The sequence below is a fragment of the Manacus vitellinus genome, unplaced genomic scaffold (genome assembly GCF_001715985.3).
Source record: "Manacus vitellinus isolate BGI_N305 unplaced genomic scaffold, ASM171598v3 scaffold_27_pilon, whole genome shotgun sequence".
Lineage (NCBI taxonomy): Eukaryota > Metazoa > Chordata > Aves > Passeriformes > Pipridae > Manacus > Manacus vitellinus.
Window position 1 is genome coordinate 101,524 of NW_021940039.1, and position 21,239 is coordinate 122,762.

Sequence of the window (21,239 nt, forward strand, 5' to 3'; positions counted from 1 at the left end):
CCCTAACCCCTTTAATTGTGAAATTTGGTAGATGCTGAAACCTTAACTGGGGAGCAGGTGCTCTCACTTAGCTAGGTAAATGGTAGAGAAAAATGTTTCTAATCCATAGCACCCAGGTAAAACAGTGCAAAAATAAGGTGTACCTTCCCTAAATAAGGTGTACCAAGCTAGTAAGCTTCCTTAGATGTATCAGCAAGATGTTTAAAAAACAAAAGAAAACAAATAAAAGTTATGCACAACAGGAATCCATAGACCAAAGTGGATATGCAGCTTTCAAGTACTGCCAATGCCTGGCACCAGCAGGAATAACAAAAAAAAAGTAAGCAAAAATAACAAAGTGTCAAGAGAAAACCTAGAGAATACACAGTAAAGCCTGACACACTCTTGCAATACAAGAAATGGAAAGGACAAATACCACCTGTTCTGCTGCTATCTTAAACATTTGTGATGCATTAAACTGCCCAAGCTGAGATAGCTGGGAGTACGTACTTGTTCCCCAGGCTGTGACTCTTCCGGTGCCTCGGTACAGGAGGCGTAGGGAAACTTGCTGCTACTGAGGCATCAGGACACGTGGGTCTCCTGTTGAATTTCACAATTGCTGACATGTCGGACGGACCTAAAAGACAAAGATCATTTAACACTGAACTGGTGCAAACCTCAGAAATTTTGTGGGCTGGTATGTTTAAAATGAATTGTTACAGATAACCCAAAGGCACCATTTCTGAAGCACTGTGTCTTGAACATCAGGGTTACACCATCCATTTTTGTTATAAATTCATCTCTATATGCTTGAACTCTCCGAAAGTAGTTTTTTACAGTTTTGCTCATACTTTTAACAATGAACTACAAAAAATCTTGGCATCCTTACAACAGCTGGATGTGCCAAAGTGTAATATGTAGAACCATGAAGTCAGTTTGTACTTTGGGTGTGAGCAGGAATGTTCACACATGTTTTGAATTTTGTTCACAACTTCATGTTGTGAATAAACTCTAAACAATCTGCTCATACTGACTCATAGCTTGAGCATGTAAGAGAAAGCAGAGGCTTTTAATTTATCTAATGGCCAGACAAATGCATTACTTCTCAATCATCTATGAGCCCTAGAGATGTCTCACTGCAATCATTCTTACACTCATTTTACAGATTTTATGAGGCCTCACAGAAAACATGGATGAAATGTTCTTGTTCCAGTTCCTTGATCCTGTTCACAAAAGGCTGGCAGTGAACTTTGCCATACAGTGGAGAGCAACACAACCTATCACCATCCTCAGTAAATGCAATGCTATTCTTGGCTTGAGATTTCACTTTTAAACACATAGTTATGGCACTGGTGCTTGTGATGAAAGTGGTCATGAAAATGGCTGCCTGCCCCATATCTTTTCCTTGGTACAGCCCAGCTAGCAGCAGAACAGACTTTCTTCTACGTTAAAAGAATCACTTCTTGGAGGCTCCAGCAACCTCAGCTTAGTCAGCTTCTGACCTCTAACCACAGCCCTTTAAGAGAAACTTTGTGACATGAAAAAACACATGCAATTATCCTCAGAATCTTTACAGAAGTGTCTGACCTCAAGTGATAAACTGGAACAGAAGAAAAAAAAATAAAACAAACCCTCAACATCACAGGGCACAGTTTGACAACAGGATGTGAAGGTACACCTTCAACAGAAATGGCTCTGAGAGAGTGGTCACTGACTGGATGAGGCTTCCCAGAGAAGTGGCACCAAACCTGTCAGAGTACAAGGTGCGTCTGGACAACACTCTTAGTGATATAATTTAGTTTTATGTAGCCCCGTAAGGAGCAGGAAGTTGGACTCAGTGATTCTTATAGGTCCCTCCCAACTTGAGATATTCCATGTTTCTGTCTGTTATATAGGCTACTCCATCTCTCCCCAAGCACAGAATTTATTTAACAACTTCTTCTGCCTTGAACGGAGGATTAATGAGACATAAGAAGAAATAGGAGAACCAGTAGTGAGTTTTTCCCAGTGAGAGGCAAAAAATAATACAAATAAACACAAGACGATTTATTATCCATACTCACTGTATCAAGTTGTATGAAATACAAAAATTAATCACAAATTACTTGTATTTTTATTTCCCCATAGCCTAGTCTCTGGAATTTCACCACAAACTGGGTCGTAACTACGAAGAATTGCAAAGGTTTTTCCCCTAGCAGTAAGAGGAAAAATTTAATCCACAGTGTTCTGCACATTTGAGCAAACTGTTCATGGTGCTGTTTAATTAACAATGAAGGGAGCCTCAGGATAAATAAAAATAGGAAACTGCTTCTAGCAACAGAGGAAGAACAAGCTCATTAGAGGAAACTTCAGTAAGATCACTACTGGGTCATCAATTTAGTAGGAGAACAAAAAGAAAAAATAGTTCTTAATCCTGTTTTCTACCTTATTCCTATATACCAAGTTATATACAATAGCATTTTTGTCTGCCTGTCTTTGCTACATGTGAAAAATGACACCAGTAGCATCAGTTACTGGCATTTGCACCTTCAGAGAAGGTCTTATGTTAAATGGCCACATGACCACATTAAAAAATGCACTTTCAATCATTACTTGATCCAGAGATTCAACCAGTGACACACACTTGGGAGACTGGAAAGGGCCAAGTACAATGTTCTGCTGTATTTTCAACTAAAACTTTTATGCATTTAGGCCGTAATATGATATTGGAAACTTCTTCCCTGAAACCAACAGAGTTCATCTTCCCTTTCTACCATGGAGGCTAAGCACAAGTTAGAACAGAAAAAGTATGAATCTGAGCAAAATTATGTGATGCCTAGTTTAGTGTAAAAAGTGTATGGATTCATATTTCATTGTTAGGTCTGAAAATCTTATCTGCCACATTAATAGCAAGAATATATATTTCACTAAAGTCTTCTACCGCAAGTTTTCATTAAATTTTTAAAATTTATGCAGAGACAAAACAAATGCATTCAGAAGTTTCAGAAATGATTACAAGCTCTTAAGTTTGAAAACCTCCAGTCCTTCTGATGGACTAGGTTCCCAAAGAGGAGCACTCTACATGCTTTGTTTGTAGTGCCTTTCCATCAGATACTTTTCAATTTGTGAACAGTAAAATTAGAACTACTGAGCTGTTTATTACCAGCTAAGAAGCTTAAAATAAATTGGAACTGAGACCCAGTATGAAGATAGTGGCAGCTAAAAAAGAATTTTCCTGAAAATTATGAGCATTTGTCAGTAAGAGTTTAATCTGAAACTCAGCATAAACAGTGGCTACTCCAAGGCTTGTCCCTTAAATTAGCTGCAAGATTTGTTCATTTTTATATTGCTTCCTGCTGCGTCCTTCAGGTCTTTCTAGTGCCAGTTCTAAATCCCAATTTGCATTAAGTTTTTTAAGTGTATGACATTAAGTTCTTCTAAGTTCACTGAGTGATACCGAATCATTATGTTTAACAAACTGCTGAAACTACAGCCTCTGAAAGAGTATCTTAAGGCACAGCCCTAAATGAATACCAGTACAGTGCAGTGCTTTTTCCCACAGACCCCGTGCCACATGTAAAAATAACTGTTAAATTTTGTAATACATAATAGTTTAAAGGTTTAAGTTTCTCACTGTGGAGAGTCACAGAGCTGAAAGCAGTAAGACTATTTGATGACTGATTCTAAAACATTGATATTGACACAAAGCCTGGGACTGCATCAAAACCACTTTACCTAGAGAAAGAACAGCAAAATAACAAGTCCGGTGCTTACACAATCGAGCCATTACAAAATCAAAGTTAGTTGGATTTGACTTGAGGTAGGCTCAAATGTTACCGCTATTATAACCTAAAAGGATTAACACATCAAGCAAGAAAAGAACTGTTTGAGAGGTTTCACTCTATACTCCCTTTTTTTTTTTCAAATTAGACACCCCGCTTGGGGAACATGGAGTGAAATTTCCAGTAATATGAATGCAACACAAAAATATTTCAAATTTGATCATTATAACTTGATTTAAGAAAGAGTTTTTATTACCTGGATAGCTTCAGAACAGAAAAGGTTTGTTAAAAAAACAATTACTTAAAAATCAAGTCGTATATCTAAAAGGACTGCACATCTCAGATTGAAAATAGTACTAGGAAACAAAACTTCAGTTCATGTAAAAATACTGCCTGGCTTAAGGTGAAATGTGTCAAGGGTGACAGAATTTGTGGAAATAGGTAGAAGAGCCTTACAACCTAAGCTAACAGCCTGGCTTCCTTACTGTTATATATGGCAACCAAAACTGCTTGTAACAGTCCTGGGAAAGGAGGAAATGGGCCTGGGTTGACCAACCACTGGAACAGGCTGCCCAGAGAAGATGTGGAGCCTCCCACACTGGAGACATTCAAGAACCATCTGGACACAACCCTGTGCTATGTGCTCTGGGATGACCCTTCTGGAGCAGGGAGGTTGGACCAGATGACCCACTGTGGGCCCTTCCAACCCGACCCATTCTGTGATTCTGCGACTTACTCTAATTCATACTCAATGTAGTTCTGCATATTCTCATCTCCAAGGCAAGAGAGGGAAAGATATACAGTTTGGCTCTGTTAACCCTTGCTAAGATAAAAAGAATCTGAACTTAAAAACCTTTACAAAGTCTTTGCATCTGCTCTGCTGCCAAATGTTTACGAAGAAGAATGGTGAATTTTAGAGCTCTGTCAGGCAGGATCTGTGCTGCTGGGCACTCTCAGGGCAGCAAGTGTGGGGTACAGAGAGTGTCAGCATGAGTTAAGGGGCAGAGGGGAGATGACCCCATTTCTGTAAAGGGGTAAGAGACAAAGAGAGCCTGTGCCAAGAAGGATGCCAAAGAGGATAAGTGGCGAGACACTGATGAAAACTGCACCAAGGGATGTTCATGGACATACCAGACTGTTGAGCAATTAGCTGGGGAAGCTATGCCCAATACTGCTGATAACAAAATTCAAATATTTAAATTCATTTGAGATGGAGTTATTTTGCCCCTTTTTTCCAATAAGTGAAGTCATCTGCTACTGCTAACTCTCCTCTTTACTCTCCTGGCTCCACTCCTAGTGCATACTGTTACCATGATTGCTATTCTGTTATTTTGCCTTTCATGGAGACAAAGCACTCTTAGTAGGATTTTCCAGTCAGCTGGCATGAACAAGGGTTAGTTTGGTTTTCATTATTTCTCAGCATCATTTTCAAGATTATGCTGACATGCACAAAAAAAATTATAAAAATATTAAAACATTATTAAAAATTTGTTTGTGTTAGGGAACGTGAGACAACTTCATCAGAGTGAGCTGAGTGCTGTTCTGAGATCTGTGGCAAGAACATTTGGAAAAGTTTACACATATCCCAAAGGATCTCACTGTTTTTTCCTTTGCATAATTTTTCCATGAATAATCCTTCAAATGTTATAAATGAACATTACTTTTGCAATCCTTCAGTAAAACATGTGAACATTTACAGTCTCCAGAGGTTTTAAAAAAAGCAACAGAGTGAGGGAATTACAGTTCACAATTTTTCTCCAGTAGAAAGCTATCAATAAGCCAGTACTAGACATGCAAACAGAAAACTGAAAATGAATTGCATATTATATGATGAAGAACTGAGGGATTTTTCAGGAAGGTAAAACAGTCTCAACTATTCACTATTTTCTGGTGAGCAGCTAAGAAATAAAACTGATACTTACCAGCTCTGTTTCTAAAACTTAATAAAGACATTCCAAGTCACAGACTCTCTAGTTAAATCTTCGCTGTAAATTTTTACTGTTCTGTTTCCATTGTAACCAAAGTCAGTGGGTGATAATTAAAACTTTCAAAGAGAAAGACCTACTCACAAAACACACAATAAAGAACTTAAGAAGAATTTTGTGCACAGAATCAAAAATGACACCCAAAAATTAAACCTAGAATGACAGCTATTGTAAAAGAACAGTTTTAATTTTCAGAGTATTGCTTTACAATTCAATGAAAGCCTACTAACACATAGAACGTGTAAGAGACTTGTTTGTTATGGCTGCTTCTCAGACAAGAGCAAACTAAGAACAAGAATCTGAGTCCTTGGTTGCACCTCTCTGTGCTCCCCCAAGCTCCCCAAAAGTTCTCTCACACTCACACTCACACTCACACTCACACTCACTCTCACACACACACACACACACACACACACACACACACACACACACACACACACACACACACACGTCCTTCTGACTGCACACCTGAGTCTAATTCCTTCAAATGCTTCCTGGGTAGAAGTGATACTTCTGACTTCAGGTGTCACTAATTGTCAGCATTTGTGTTACTTACTCTGCACCAGTGGAACATGCAAAACTCAGACTTGCACTTCAGCAAAAATGTTGACTTTTTTTGCAGTTGGATCTGCAGAGCAGTGTATGGGCTTGGGTGACATCCAGATTGGCAGTGAAGACATACCCATTGTGAGAGCCTAGCTGCAGGGAAACTGTGAAGTTTGGGTTTAACCAAATACATTAACCAATTCATAAAAGAAACCCCAACTTTTTACAGGAAAACTATTTCAGGTGACTGCTGCGAAAAAAAGAGTCAAAACCAAAAACAACTAAACCCCCAAAAAACAGCACAGAAAAGCCCCGAATCCTCTGGCTGTTTTGCATGTTCATAGCATTCCTTGGGAGTAACAGCTTGGTAGTTAAAATAAGCATCAATGAATTAGGACATTAGGCTTTTTGATAAGGAAAAGCCTTATCACAGAAAGTAATAGAAAGTGATCAAATTAAAAACTGAGCATGATCATTCTCTCCTTGGAAACTTTGTATTTGTTTTGATAGAAAATGCTTCTACAATTTTGGTGGACCTTTGGTATACTAAGAAAAAGCCCAAGTACATTAATTCCAGTTGGATTTAGTGGTTGATAACATGTGAATCCCACAGATTTGTCTGGTATTAATTTGTTTCAAAAATACTCCAATGACTTGTAAAAATTTGTCTGGAAAGTATCACAGAGGAAGAGATTGGAAATGAAAGAGCAAAGTTTCCTGGACAGTCTGTAAATTTATGTAAAGAAAACTTAGTTCTTCCATTTCCACCTTAAGTCCCGTGTAAGAAAAGCAGACACTGCACATGAAGCAATGGCCAAGAACTTGCACAAGGATTAGACAATCCTCATTTCCACAGAATGATTGGCTGCTAATGCACTTAGCGAAAACTATTTCTTAGTTGCCAAAGCAACCAGTAAAACAAATGGAAAACTAAATGTCAAACTCAGTGTTTACATAGAAAACGACAGGGTGGGAGGGTTTTATTCTAAAATTCTGGGACTGCTGTAGAGGTATCACCAGTGTAGTATACCTACTTCAGAGAGTTATAAATGTGCAAACATCCCAGTCTTTCTTTCTTCTGTTTCTACATTTTCAACTCCTACATAACACATACTCCACATCCAATAAATTTACCTCTTCTAAGTAATTAAAATACATATTAAAAGTTCTTTATGAGCTACCTGTCAAAGCTGAATGGACACAGCACAAAAGGCTGAATTTTACCCCAATAACAAAGAAGAGAATATACCTGTTTCAGATTAATTACTCCATATTCCTGGTAGGATGGCTCAAAAAGACCTACTTGGGGAACAAAAAAGAAAAAAAAGGGAGGGGGTGAGGGTCCATCCCTGACTACTGCATAACAAAACCCCCAAAATAAGGGCTACCCACAGCGGAGGCCTCGCTGTTGCTAACTTCAACGCTAACTCTAATGTTAAATGCTACTTCAATGAAGGGGTTTGTTAAAAATCACAGAATCGTTAAGATCGGTCTTTGATTCACTTAGTATTAGACACAATTTTCTGGATAATTATTTTAATATTACTTTAACTGTTTATATTGTTCTTCAAGACAGGATAAACATGGTATATTTCAGAGAATGAGTATCCACTCTCTAAATTTCGATTAGCACTGTGCCCTAAACTTTTCAAAGCAACATGATAATACAGAACATACATAAAGTTTTCTCTCCTGAGCGACACTTTGTGTGCACGAATTCTGAGGAACTTCGGATGCTCAGAAGACTAACTTATTTACCATATATTGCATTAAATCTTCTTTTGTTCTGGGAAAATGTATTGAGTTATACCTTCCAAAACAACCTAACAGCCGTACCATAAATGCCAAGCACCTTCCAGCCAACACTGCAAGAACACAGATGTCTTTTACAGCTAATTCAACTGGAAACTGTGAACAGTTAGCATACTATAAGCTCTCCAGCTACATTCTCTCTCTCTCTCAAACCACAGCAAGGCAGAATGAAAAGCTGCTGCCAAGGAAGCTGTGTGAATCACACAGTTCCTGAAAGCATTCAGCTAAACTGCTTAAAGCTCCTTTTTAAGTGCTGTTTGCAAGAGACAAGAATCTCTGCAGCATCATGGAAGATATAAAATCTTCCTGTGAAAGCACTATTCACAATTATATATGCATTGGTAATTAAATGAGACTCTCTTAGCCACTAATATACAAAACATAGCTTGTTGTGAGACAGTCACTTTAATCAGATGCCTACCTCCTGTTCAAATTTACTGGAAAACCAGTTGGCAAACAAAGTGGAAAATGGACACATGGTTTTTCTCCAGTACTTTCCAGAAATACTGTAGGATTTAACTGTTTTTATTGAGCCCAACACTCATAAAGATACTTTAAGGGGAAAAAAAAGAAAACCACAATGTCCCTGGCTAGGGTAAACTGTTAATATTCTTTTGAAAGAGAGAAAACTCAGTAGAAGATAAAGTCGCAGTGCTGGCAAGTAAAATCCATTTCCATCATGAACACAAACAATTATACTTTAGGACATGAACATGACACTATTCCCTGCACTTAAGTCCATTATGGACTTTGGAATTATTACCAATGATACCGAGTTTTTTTTCTGTCTCTGGAAACACACACCGACCTGTGTGAGGATGCAGCATGTCACAGGGAGAACTCAACTAGACTAACTGCTATTAGGAACATATTACCTTTTGGATTGTTGAGAGAACTGAACTGATGACTGTCCTTATGGGCCAAGAACCTTTATTTTACCTTAAAATTACTATAATGAGACTCACATGACTAAAACTATTGACTGGAACATTAAACTACTGCCCAAAGCCCTTTGAGATCATCTATTATCATTACAGCTTGCTGACTGCAAAGGACTTACTTATGATGCACAACGTTTGAAGTGGAATTAATCTCAAACTATAATTTGAAACCAAATAAAACTGACTGAAATACCTGCAAATGTGCTATTTTTAATTCTCCACAGTCAAATATATCATTACTGATATTGGAGTATTTTAGCTCAGAATTATTTAAGACTACCATATGGTTATATTTCTATTTACTAATGCTGTGGAATAAACAACAAATTATTGCCTTCACGCTTAGTTAAATTTCAATTTAAATTCATGCTAACTTACTTAACTAACCTTCTCCAGAAATAAATCTGTTTTTTCAGTAAAATACACCGGATTCCCTTTAGTAGCATTTTTGCAGCCACATAGGTGCAGGTCACTGAAAAATTCCTGTCAGTATTACAAAATGCTGATGGCATTCATTGTCTAACTGGCAGTAAGTGAAAACTCTCTAGCTGAGCAAGAAATACAGCAGCCCACAAGTTGGTCAAGCTTTTGAAGGAAATATTAAGAGAAAAACAGAGCAATAGGAATGAGTCAGCACTTGGTTTCTAGTCATCACATTAATTCTCACTCTCAACAAAGCAACCTTACAGAGCACATCGGGTCACTGCAGACTTAGAAGGGAAAATTCATCCTCTCTTAATACTGCCAGATACCACATGATCACATATTCAATTGAGTAGGTACTACTGAACATTGTCATCATTATTTTGTGGACTCCAGTTGAACTCAAGGCAGTATCATGCCATATTACTTGCCTAGTTCAGGTGAGTTCAAACTTCCTGTTTCCAACTTTGGAACTGTATTTTTAATTGCCTTCCTTTATAGTTCTAATAAAGTCTCAGACCTTGATTAAGAATCAGAGTATTGGCAATGATCACATACTATGCTGCTATGACCAAAGTTAGAAATTCCATAAACACCCTAATGAAATGTTAGCATCAAAGCCCAAATATTGAGCATGTCAGCATGAGCAATACAAAGCAAAAGCCAGAAAACAAAAAAGTTCACTCATATGTCTGCTTTAAATATGTAATGAGAGGCAATGACTTAGTTTCAAGTTCCTAGTATGAAAAAGCTAATCATCACAAAAGCAAAAGAAAGTATGACATGATGTGGTGGGTTCACCTTGGCTGGCTGTCAGGTACCCACCAAGCTGTTCCATCACTCTCCATCCTTCACAGGATGGGGCGAAGAAAACAAGATACAAAAACCCCCCGTGAGTTGAGAGAAAGGCAATCTAACACAGAAGAGCAAAGGTTGCATGCAGAAGCAAAAAAACCCAAACAAACAAAAAAATGTTTTATCCTCTACTTCCCATCAGCAGGCAATGAGCAGCCACAGTCTGACCGAAGCGTTGCAGCAGATACTCAGGAAGACAAATGCTTTAGTAACAAATGCCTCCCTCCCCCCTTTCTCTTAGCCTTCATTGATGAGCACGTCATATGGTATGGAATATCTCTTTGGGCAGCTTGAATGAGCTGTCCTGGCTATGTCCCCTGCCAACATCTTGTCCACACCCAGCCTACTGGCCTTCTTGGCAGGGGGCTGAGTTCAGAGAGACAGCCTTGGTGCTGTGGGCACTGCTAAGCAGAGGTCTGGTACTTCAGCAGAAGCCTGATACCTTGGAAAGGTATCAACAACTTTCCAACTGCAGACACAGAGCACAGCACTGTGGTGGCTGCTACAGAGAAGTAAACTTTCAAATGCACGTGTTCATTAACAACTACATTTGAACTCACCTAATAAAAAAAATTTCTCCTCTGAACTATTTCCTTATTCCTATTCCACAACAATTAATAATACTGAGCATTGAGCAGGAAGAGGGAAAGCACCTTCCTGAAGAAACTGAAGACCAGGTCAACTGTTTATCGAGTTCTGGGAATAGCAATCACACTCCTGAGATAAACAAGAGGTTCCCTATAAAAAAATGGTAATTTGACAGCTGCCAACATGAAGACCTGGGAGGCAGATGAAAAACCCCCTTTTTTTTTTCTCTCATATTTAGTATCTTCCTTTTTCTTTCTCTCATTCAGTGAGAAGAAAAGACACTTTGAATGCCAAATGAAACTGCTTGTCAGATGTGGTCTGGACCCCGTAAGTCTTTTACGTTCGCATGTGGTTTAACATAATGAGACAGAAAATCGGCCATTCAGGTTCAAGAGATTAAAAAAGAACAGCTTTTGAGATAATGGCTCCTATAGCAGTAGGTACATTTCATACAGTCTGATGTTTGCTTAGTCTGTTCATAGAAATAAAAAGATTAGTTTTGATCAACTTATGGGTGGTACCATAGTTATTTAGATGTTGCTAGAAGCTGTTACAAATCTTTTGTTCTCCTGCTTTACACAATGAAATTGTCTCAAATTTATATGATCACACAGAAATCTGAAAGGACAATTTCCTATGTTATTCACTGCACTGATTTGTTTGTACCGAAAGACGGCCCTTTTTTCATCACTTATTAAATAATCATGAAAATACAAGCATTTGTGAAAAATTCCACAATCTGACATCTGTTCCAATGCTAGCAAACACCCTGTGTCATCCCTTGACCTGCAACTGTTTCTAAATAAGTCAGCAATTCTTATTGTTGACTCATGCTACTGATGTACCTCTGGGTTTTCTCATACACTTCAGTGAAGGATTTCTGTAATTAAATTATTTCCTTACTCAAGTTTTCAAACAATGTTTTATACCTGCAAGATCTTCTTTGGAGGAAACCAGTCGAGGAGAGCTGTTACCTGGCTCAATTCTTAAAGACAATCTGAAAAAACAAGTTTTTAGAGAAATTAACAAAAAAAAATTCTCAATAAAAGTTGAAAGTAATTATTTTGGCAGTGTTAAGCAGGAATTTTACTTTCTTGGAAGTGTAGTTATTTATTTAGTGATGTAACAAAACAATAATTTTTTCAAAGTAAATCACTATCTGCTAGAACCAAGAAAGAAAGAGTGAGGAAAGTCTATGAAAACAAAAAGGGAAATTGTTACTTTATCCTCCCTCCCAGTGTAAAACTGTAAGTTCATATAGTCTTTTACCTGGAAAAAAAACCCTCTAAAACTTAATAATTTAGATACAAACCTAACAGCAAACATTTTGTTCCCTCCGAGCACGAAAGTGAATTTACTCTGTTACCATGTGGAAACATGCACTCAGAAACAGTTATTTAGTTATTATGACTTACAGAAAAGTAACCAAGTTACCAACACTTAATAGAAAAGAAGATAATTGGAAGAAAATATTATATGTCACTCTGCCAAACTCCTTGTGTTCTATGATGACCTCACTCGCTCTGGCGTTATCTCAGCACTCCAGTGTGTCTCCATCTCCCACCGCACGTCACTTCTGCCATCTCTCAAGTTTAGGCACTTGACATTCATGGGTCCTTTACTCTCTGTACACACAGTTTGACAAAAAGGTATGGAGGACTACAGTGTTAAGTAAGTTTTAATGGAATGGTCATAACCCCAAAGGAAATAGCTGCTGTCACTGCACAGCACTGCACACACGCAGCAGTTGTGGAGATCTCGAGCACCTCCCAACTGTGCACCCAGGAAAGGCTTTCTGACTGCACAGAAAAATGTGCAGAGGGACGGGGGAAGGAACCTATGAGAGCATTTCAAAATATCATGTATGGCCCAACTATCATTTTTCTTACCCTGTTTGTGGGGAATACCTTCCAGTTCCTTTTTCACAGTATTCAAACACTGTCAACTATGTTTCAGTGTGAAGTCAGTTAACAAATGTACGGTCACTTTTCATGTTACTGAATTTCTATTCTTCTGATAGTACTACATTCTTTTAACTACCCAAAGTAATGTATTTCAAGTAGGTAATGAATCAATTGTTCCTTTCCAGGCTACCTTTTCTTTCTGCAAGCATGATTTCTGTGACTCGGAAGCAGTACCATGACTCTCCTAGAAGCCAACGATGAGAGAGTTACAACAATACAAGCGCATGATTCAAATGTTGATCACATGGGAATTTCTTTCAATATGGAAAAATGGCAAAGGAACTTCCCTTGTGACAGGGGGAACTTCCCTGTAAACAGGGCCCTACTGTGTGAATTTATCTTCCATGTCTGTAGAAATGTTCCAGTTGCATCCCTTGCCCAGTAGTTATTCCTTTGTTCACTTTTAAGGGTGATTTGTTCCTCACTATATTAGAGCTTTATTGTTCCCATGCTGTGAGCTTGATTTTTGCATAGAAAGCTTTCTATATTTTTTTTATAAATAATCTCCTGCAGAACTGTGCCATATACAGATGCTGAAAAATTTAGATATTAAGCTCATTTTACCAGGTTAGCTCATATTTGACAAACCAAAGTCCTTAGGCAAAGCAGAACATGCGTTTCAACTTGTTTCACAGTTTTTCTCCAAACAGAAGCAGACAACCCCTCCTCCTGCTAACCCATCACTGTTCCACAATTGTTAATTTCTTCTATTTCTGTCTGTACAGGGGAGATGTTACCTGTTCTTCCCCATATGTGAAAATGGCATGTTTAGTTTCTGCCAGCTTTGAGGAGCTCATTTCTGATGTTCTTTCCTTACCCTGTTATCAAGTAAGTTACTCAGTTTTATTAGTTCTCAGGCAATAGCTACAGTTTATTTGGTCACTGTGGAAACATCTGTCTAATCAGCCCACTGCAAAGAGATATGACTGCAATTCAGCCCACGTAAGCAAATCGCTTCTTTCTTTCACGGTGATGTGATTTGTAATGCATTCCCCCTGAAAACTTCTTGCTTTATTAGAATAAAAGGAATTTAAATCTGTACATAAGGATTAGAAACTAGCTTTATTCTTAAGCATGCTGAACTGAATTGTTCTCATTAAGCAGGTCCAGTCTATAATTTCAGACAACTATTTACAGAATCAGGCATTATTTAGAACCAGTGTAGCAGGACTACCTCATGTCCCCGAGAAGGCCAGAAATCACTTGTCTAACTTCACATTTTGTACCAACTTTGTCAGCTTACTGCATATCAAGGTCTAAGATTCAGTACAGCTTTTGCACGTTTGAAAAACAGCACAGGTGAAATACTGTCTATGAATATGTACATCAGGGGAAGTGCTATGACCTGCTATCGGATTTAAGGCAATGCTGAGACAAGGACAATGTTAGTCACAACAAAGCAGTGCAGTCCTCAAAGCTGTCCCTCGGGGCACAATTTCTGACCACAATTTGCATACAAAACAAAATGGGTCTGACATATCTGAAACATTTTTGGTTGCCTGTCTAGCATTTAAACAGTAGATCCTACAACAGTAGGTTCAGCAACATTAGGTTGCTGGAAGCTCCACCGTCCTCAAGAATCCCACAACATTCTCCTGGAGAGGCTGGCAGTCCATGGCTTGGACAGGTGCATTCTTCACTGGGAAACACCTGGCTAATGGCCAGGCCCAGAGAGTGGTGGGGAATGGGGCCACATCCAATTGGGGTCAGTCACTAGTGGGGTTCCCCAGGGGTCAGTTTTGGGCTCAGTCCTGTTTAACATCTTTACTGATGATCTGAATGAGGGGATTGAGTGCACAGTCCATACGTTCACAGACAATACCAAGCTGTGTGGGAATGCTGATCTGTTGGTAGGCAGGAAAGCTCTGTAGAGGGATCTGAGCAGGAGGCACTGGTAGGCCAAGACGAACAAGGCCAAGTGCTGGTTCCTGCACTTCGGTTACAAAAACCCCATGGAATGCTCCAGGCTGGGGATGGACAGAGTGGCTTGAGAGCAGCCCAGCAGAAAAGGCCCTGGGGGTGCTGGTCAACAGTAGTTGAAGATCAGCCAGGTGTGCCCAGGTGAGCAAGAAGGCCAAAGGCACCTGGCTTGTGTCAGTAATAGTGTGACAGCAGGACCAGGGCAGTGATTGTTCCTCTGTACTGGGCACTGGTGAGGCCACACCTTGAATCCTGGCGTCAGTTTTGGGCCCCTCACTGCAAAAAGACATTGAGGGGCTGGAGTGCATCAAGAGAAGGGAACGGAGCTGGGGAAGTGTCTGGAGCACCAGGAGTGGCTGAGGGAGCTGGGGGGGCTCAGCCTGGAGAAAGGGAGGCTCAGGGCTGACCTTCTTGCTCTCCGCAACTCCTTGACAGGAGGGTGGAGCCAGGGGGAGTTGGGCTCTGCTCCCAGAGAACAAGGGACAGGAAAAGAGGAAACAGCCTCCAGCTGTGCAAAGAGAGGTTTAGGTTAGACATCAGGAGGAATTTCTTCATGGAAAGGGCTGTCAGGAACTGGAAGGGGCTGTCAAGGGAGGTGGTGGAGTCCTCATCCCTGGAGGTGTTCAAGGAATGACTGGATGTGGCACTCAGTGCTCTGGTCTGGTTGATGAGGTGGTGATTGTTCAAAGGTTGGGCTTGATGATTTTGGAGGTCTTTTCCAACCTTAGTGATTCCATGATTCTATGATTCTACTCTGTATCCCGAAGAAGAGGCAGTCAAGCCACAACTATAGCTACTGAACCATGTGGCCATGGGATCAGTATGCATCTCAGACTAACAGTGAAGGTTTTCCCCTCCCCCCACCTTTGATCACAATTCTTGGTGGAAAAGGTCCGGAGACTAGAGCTGCCTGGGAGGCCTTTTTAAGATGGTCTGTGGCCAAGGTTCACTGTTATCAGTATTAATATTTTAAGCACCTGCCATTCAATTCCCGTTCCCACAGGACTAGAACCACACGGTGCAGCTCGCACTTCTAGAGTACCAGCACTGCTAGGAGTCAGTATAACCTTTTAATTGCCTATTAATTTCTCTTGGATGCTTTCCAGTAGCATCCTGCCTATCTGAACCAAATTTGAACTGATTTTTCTATAAATCATCTTACTACTATATTGGAATATCTCTGAAGGACTGAATTAATATGCTCTGAAGGACTGAATTACAGGTATAAATAGGTATAGATAGAAGCTTACACAACAGGATTCCAATCCTGACTCTCCTGTCCAGACAAGTAACATTGTAATACAAAAAATAATCTTAAAACTGGTTTTACTCAAAGAACAACTGTGGAGAATAAAAGGAGTGGTCTAATGATACCAAAAGGTCAGCAAAAAGATTGTTTAGGAATGGCTGCAAGGCATGTCAGGTTAGGAAAGGATACGGCATGGTGCCACAATGTTATATACTGCTATAACTGGGCAGCTTCTGCAAAAAAACAGTATATAGGCTGCGCAAGAAAGATCTGTTATTTTTAGGGTATGATATCATTGTCAGGGGTTTTCTGGAGCATTCCTACTTGCTGACAAGCATGAACCTAAAGGAAGCAATTGGACTAGCACAAAAAATTGTAGAGAAAAGCTCTGTTTATATAAACTGGCTGCCAAATTTTCCTTTTCAGTGTAATTGAGGTTCTCATTTGGTGAAACGTGTGTTGGGATTCTGCCAATACATTTTAGGGCAACTATCTAAGCTTCTTTCCCTGACAGCCTGGTAGTGTGACAGTTCTGTTCTTCATGCCAAAGGTCACACATACATCTCTGCAGAGAGCACTAATGCTGTCCTTGGCTCAAAAAGAGCAGTCACTGGAAAAAGGAAGAGAGAGGAGATTCTTTCCCACTCTAAAAACTTACTACTCTGCATTTTTTAGGCTTAAAGTTTCTTCTGGTACGGGACTAGAAAATGCTATGAAACTAAAGATCCATTAGGGGAAACCGAGAGGAAAATGTGAAATCAAATATTCAAAAGAAAATCCAAAAACTTCTTACCAAATGCAAAAATGGATGAGGAATGAGAGTTTCCTTTAAGGTTAGATGTGATGAGTTTTGATGAATTTAAATTAATAGGGTTTTTTTTAATTTAAAGCTTTAGTCTGATGAAACAAACAGAGCAGAAAAAGATCAAGGTTCTCCAATGTATGTAAGCTGCAGTAACTTTCTTGTGGTAAGAATTTAATCTTTCCTTCTTTTTGATACCATTTGTGACTTTAGTCAAGTTTTTCCTTGCCACAGTGAAGCCTAGAAAGAAAACTGCTCAACTTGATTGAATTAGTCTCACAAATAACTAAATCAAAAGAAAAAGTACTAAATGATCTTTAAGATACATCAAATATCTTACAGCATTATCAGCAAGGCTGCTGCCAAAGTTAAATTAATATTAAAATTTAAAATGGAATTACTTGCATTTTTTCCAAATATTGTCATAATATCATTTGTTTATAGAAAACATTTCCTTAATTTGTTTTTCTAAGATAGTACAGTTCATAAAAGCTATTGTATAAACACTTGCGTCAATAGGAAACTCCATCTAAAAATCAAACTAAACAACATGACCAGTTTCTTTAATCCAATCCAAGGGCTGTAAAGCCTATCCTAACCACAAGTCTTCACCTTTACCAATGACTACTCAGTTTAATTTTGCTCTATCTTCACTACTTTAATGAAGCATGGAAGTATGGGGGAAATTAGTAAATAATGACCATGTGTTAAATTTTAACACTGAGATTTAATTCTCAGACTACCTTTAACAAATGTCTTGGTCTGCCTGACCTTTTCAAAGGCTGTGTGCACTGCTCATGGTCAATGTGCATCTCTTGCACAATGTTGTCTCTATATGTGAAACATATACAATATCATGGGATGTGAAAAGGAAGAACATGCATCAGTACTCTGGCAGGAATTCTAATTCCACGGAGCAGATAAATTTTGCTATGAAAACATCAAACCATTGTGCGGGTTAGCTCCTCTCCTGGTCTTCTGTAAGCATTGGTTTGACACACTTAAACCCCCAAAACTTAAACCTCCAAATCTTAAGTACCAATTTATTAAAAATAGTTATTTGAAATTGGTAGATGTTGTTCATGTATTATTCATGACACCATAGAGTCAATCTTGGAGATGATTTTAGGGTTACTGAACAAAATTCCCAGCATATGACCATCATGTAATAGAATAAAGACTAGATTTTCATCTACTTTTAACTGTTACAAATATATTTCATTTTGTAAATCTGCTTATAGTCATAAAGGAAGACTGTGATTCTGGATTTTACTCAGTGGAAACACTCCAAAACATCTTCAGCCAAGGGCTTTCTGTTCAGCTCCTAACCAAACTAAGAACCAAGTGATCTTTCCTCTAAATTTCCCAAAGCCTGAAGAAAAGAACAGTACTTACTTATAATTGTCATCTTCTACAAATTTCTGAAGTTCTTCAATGTAACGGACAGACTTCAAATACTTTTGCACATGGGGAAGTGTTGTAAGATGATCTGTGGAGTGTTCAAACAAACAAACAAAGAAGATGAACATCCAAAATCGATTATTGTTTCAGGTTTTTCTTCTGGTTCTCACGGTTACCTTAATGGAAACAAGAGAATTTGAACTTTCCTAAAGAATAAATCAGGCAGAAATACTACTTTGACTCTAAGATGTTAAAGATGGAGAAAAAGTGATGCTCTCAGTTGTTAAACAAAACAAAGATACACTTAATCATCAGGAAAGCTCATGGATTTTATTAGATGTTGTCTTACAGGTGGAAAAGAGTTATTTGCTGCAAACTCTGCTAGAATTTTTGCTCATTGTTCTGGGGAAAATCAAAACCTGCAGCCACGGCTATTAGTGGTTCTCTTATGAATAAGAATTGAAGAGACTTAAAAATTATTAAATAATTAATTAAAAATTACAATGCTGAATACCAAGAATGAAAGACACTAAATTCAGAATGACAGAAGAACCCCTGGACACAGGGTGCATGGACAGGAATATGCCTCGTAGTACCTAACTTAACTTTCATGCTCTTGTAAAGACAAGACAACTGTTTTAAAGGCACCCATTATTCCAGAACATTGTTTCTTCAAGGCCATATTTTAATTTTCATCCTGATTTTAACGAAAGCACTCAATGCATAGCACTGCAGGAAGATACCAAAACTGTCAAAAGGCAAGGGTCACTGAAATAATGAGGTTTCTTTGTCATTCAAAGTATTCAGAGACAAAATGAAATTTACAACAAGAAAATGACATCTGAATAATCTAGCTATTCATAATCATACATTACTATGGCTAGTCACTACCTTTAAATACTTTAAAATACCAAAGTTGACAATAATACCAAAGGACAAGGGCTGGATACTTCAGCATACACAGTTAATTTCTCGCCCTGTGTTCTCACAATCTAACATTTCATTTTTTTTTACTAAGCTCTCCAAAACTGTAGCATTTAAATGTTCTGAATTTATTCAGTTGTATAGCTGCTGTCAAGGCCTATCAGCTTGTTTCATGTTTAAGCAATGAAAAGTCATGCTAAGTCCCCAAAAGCACGCCGAGTATTCATCAAGACTCCAAACTCAGCACATTTCTTGACATACGGCTTCACTAGCAGGCTAGAACTGCAGAAATTAATTTTAGAGTAAAATTGTGTTAACAAAAGGAACTAGCCCTCATTTTCATCACTTCATCCAGGAGCAACGTACATGGAAAAGCTTAACACAAGTGAACAACTTGTATAGACTGAAATATTTGTATTTCATTTTGTAAATGTATCATCAGGATGTTAACAACAAAATTATAATGAAATGACACATTCTACACTCATCATTTCTACTGCACGGTAAAGGGAAAATATTAAAATAATTCTCTCTAATTGCCTCTGGTGGAAATGGAATATAACACAAATGCAATAGCTGCACTTGAAAGTACGTCTTCTGTAGCCCACATGTAGCAGTAAATTCTATGCAACCTCTGTTATAGCTCTTACAATTTTGAATACATATTTATCTGCCCAATTTACTGGTAAGACCAAAGCTTCACAGGAGTGGAAGTTATATCACTTGTCAGTGTCCAACTCTACCAACGTTAGCCTCTTGTGTTGCCTTTACTAAGGGCCAAAAACTGCTTTCACAATGTTGTACTAAAGAAAATTTAGCTAAGGTTTAATAGGCATAACAAAATTTACCAACCATAGTTACAGGAGACTTGCAGATCAGCTATTATTCGGAGGATATTGTTCATTTGATTGGATCTTTGTTCATTCTCCATAATGCTGTCTGAAGCGGGATATGCAGAATCAATGTAGATTAAATCCAAGAGATAAATTCCTGAAACAAACAAATCAATCAACCAATTGATCCAGTGTTTCAAACAGAAATAGTTGCATAATTCTTAATAACAGCCAGCAGCTATTTACTCCCACTGTGGTCTGGACCCATTAAACAAAGGAGACCTTGGCATTTGCATATTGAAAAATTCCATAATTACTGCTTGAGTTCTATGACACCTCTTAAAAAAGGACAGAAAAGCTTTTGTGCACTTAGGCTAATGCCTACTATGAGCAATTTGCAGGACCATAACAAGGACACTAAAAAAAGAGAGTGAGAGCTGCCCTGACTGGTGGAGTGAGGATGGGGACATGACCAGAGCCCCCTGCAATGCCACTAGTCACTGCTGGAAGGAATTACTGCAGCTTTGGCTCTGGCTCCAGGCTGACTTTGCTAGAAGACATCAGGAGAAGATACTTAGGCTTAATTATGTAATGATTTAAGAAAGCATAAAGACTTCTTAATTTAGAAAACAGCATCAAAAAATGTAGTTTTTCCATCAAGAACAAAATGTGCTGAGTCTGCTGTGGATGCTGTAGACTGAACAGAAATGTCTGTATGTGCTCCATTCAGGGGCCACTGCAGCTATTGCTAGTGTGTCAAAAACATTATCTCGGTCTGATTTTTTTTAAAGGATTGCTCAAACGTTTAGGGTCAGCTAAAAGGCAAGCTCTAATTTATCATATTCCTAAACTGTTCTGTGACCTGTGCAGGAAAGTTAGTGCCTCTTTGTTGCATAACAAAGAAGGGAACATTCTTTTGAGCAGGAAAATAATTTGTGCAGCATAAAAATCTACCATATTTCCACACTGGATTTTCCATACTGGTTTTTGAGCATGTTTATAATTAATTACTCCCCCTTTGGCCCATGCTTTCTTGCCCTGCCTTGAAAAGAACAGTCTTAATTCCAGGAAAATAGCTTGCTGTCTTGCTTTCACTCTTCTAGCTTTACAACATTACATTTCCTCGACAAAACCCACCTATTAAAACAACAGGCAATGCAGTTATGCTAGTCAAGCACAATTTTTCAAAGGGGAAGGAAATGCAGGGAGCACGCCTAAGCAAACTGCTTCTGAGAGAATCTCAGTATGCCTGCATT

The 21,239-nt window shown here is 38.6% G+C and overlaps 1 protein-coding gene across 2 annotated transcripts in view; it reads right to left on the reverse strand.

Annotated features, from left to right (window-relative positions):
• Positions 1-21,239, reverse strand: part of RALGPS1 (Ral GEF with PH domain and SH3 binding motif 1) — a 75,364-nt gene that overhangs the window by 11,001 nt on the left and 43,124 nt on the right. For both annotated transcript variants that reach the window (XM_008931698.2, XM_018074245.1), the window contains 4 exons: positions 20,003-20,140; positions 18,221-18,314; positions 11,820-11,887; positions 490-616 (listed from right to left, as the gene is read on the reverse strand). In XM_008931698.2, coding sequence (XP_008929946.1) covers positions 490-616; positions 11,820-11,887; positions 18,221-18,314; positions 20,003-20,140 — 427 coding nt within the window. The remainder of the gene's footprint in view (positions 1-489; positions 617-11,819; positions 11,888-18,220; positions 18,315-20,002; positions 20,141-21,239) is intronic.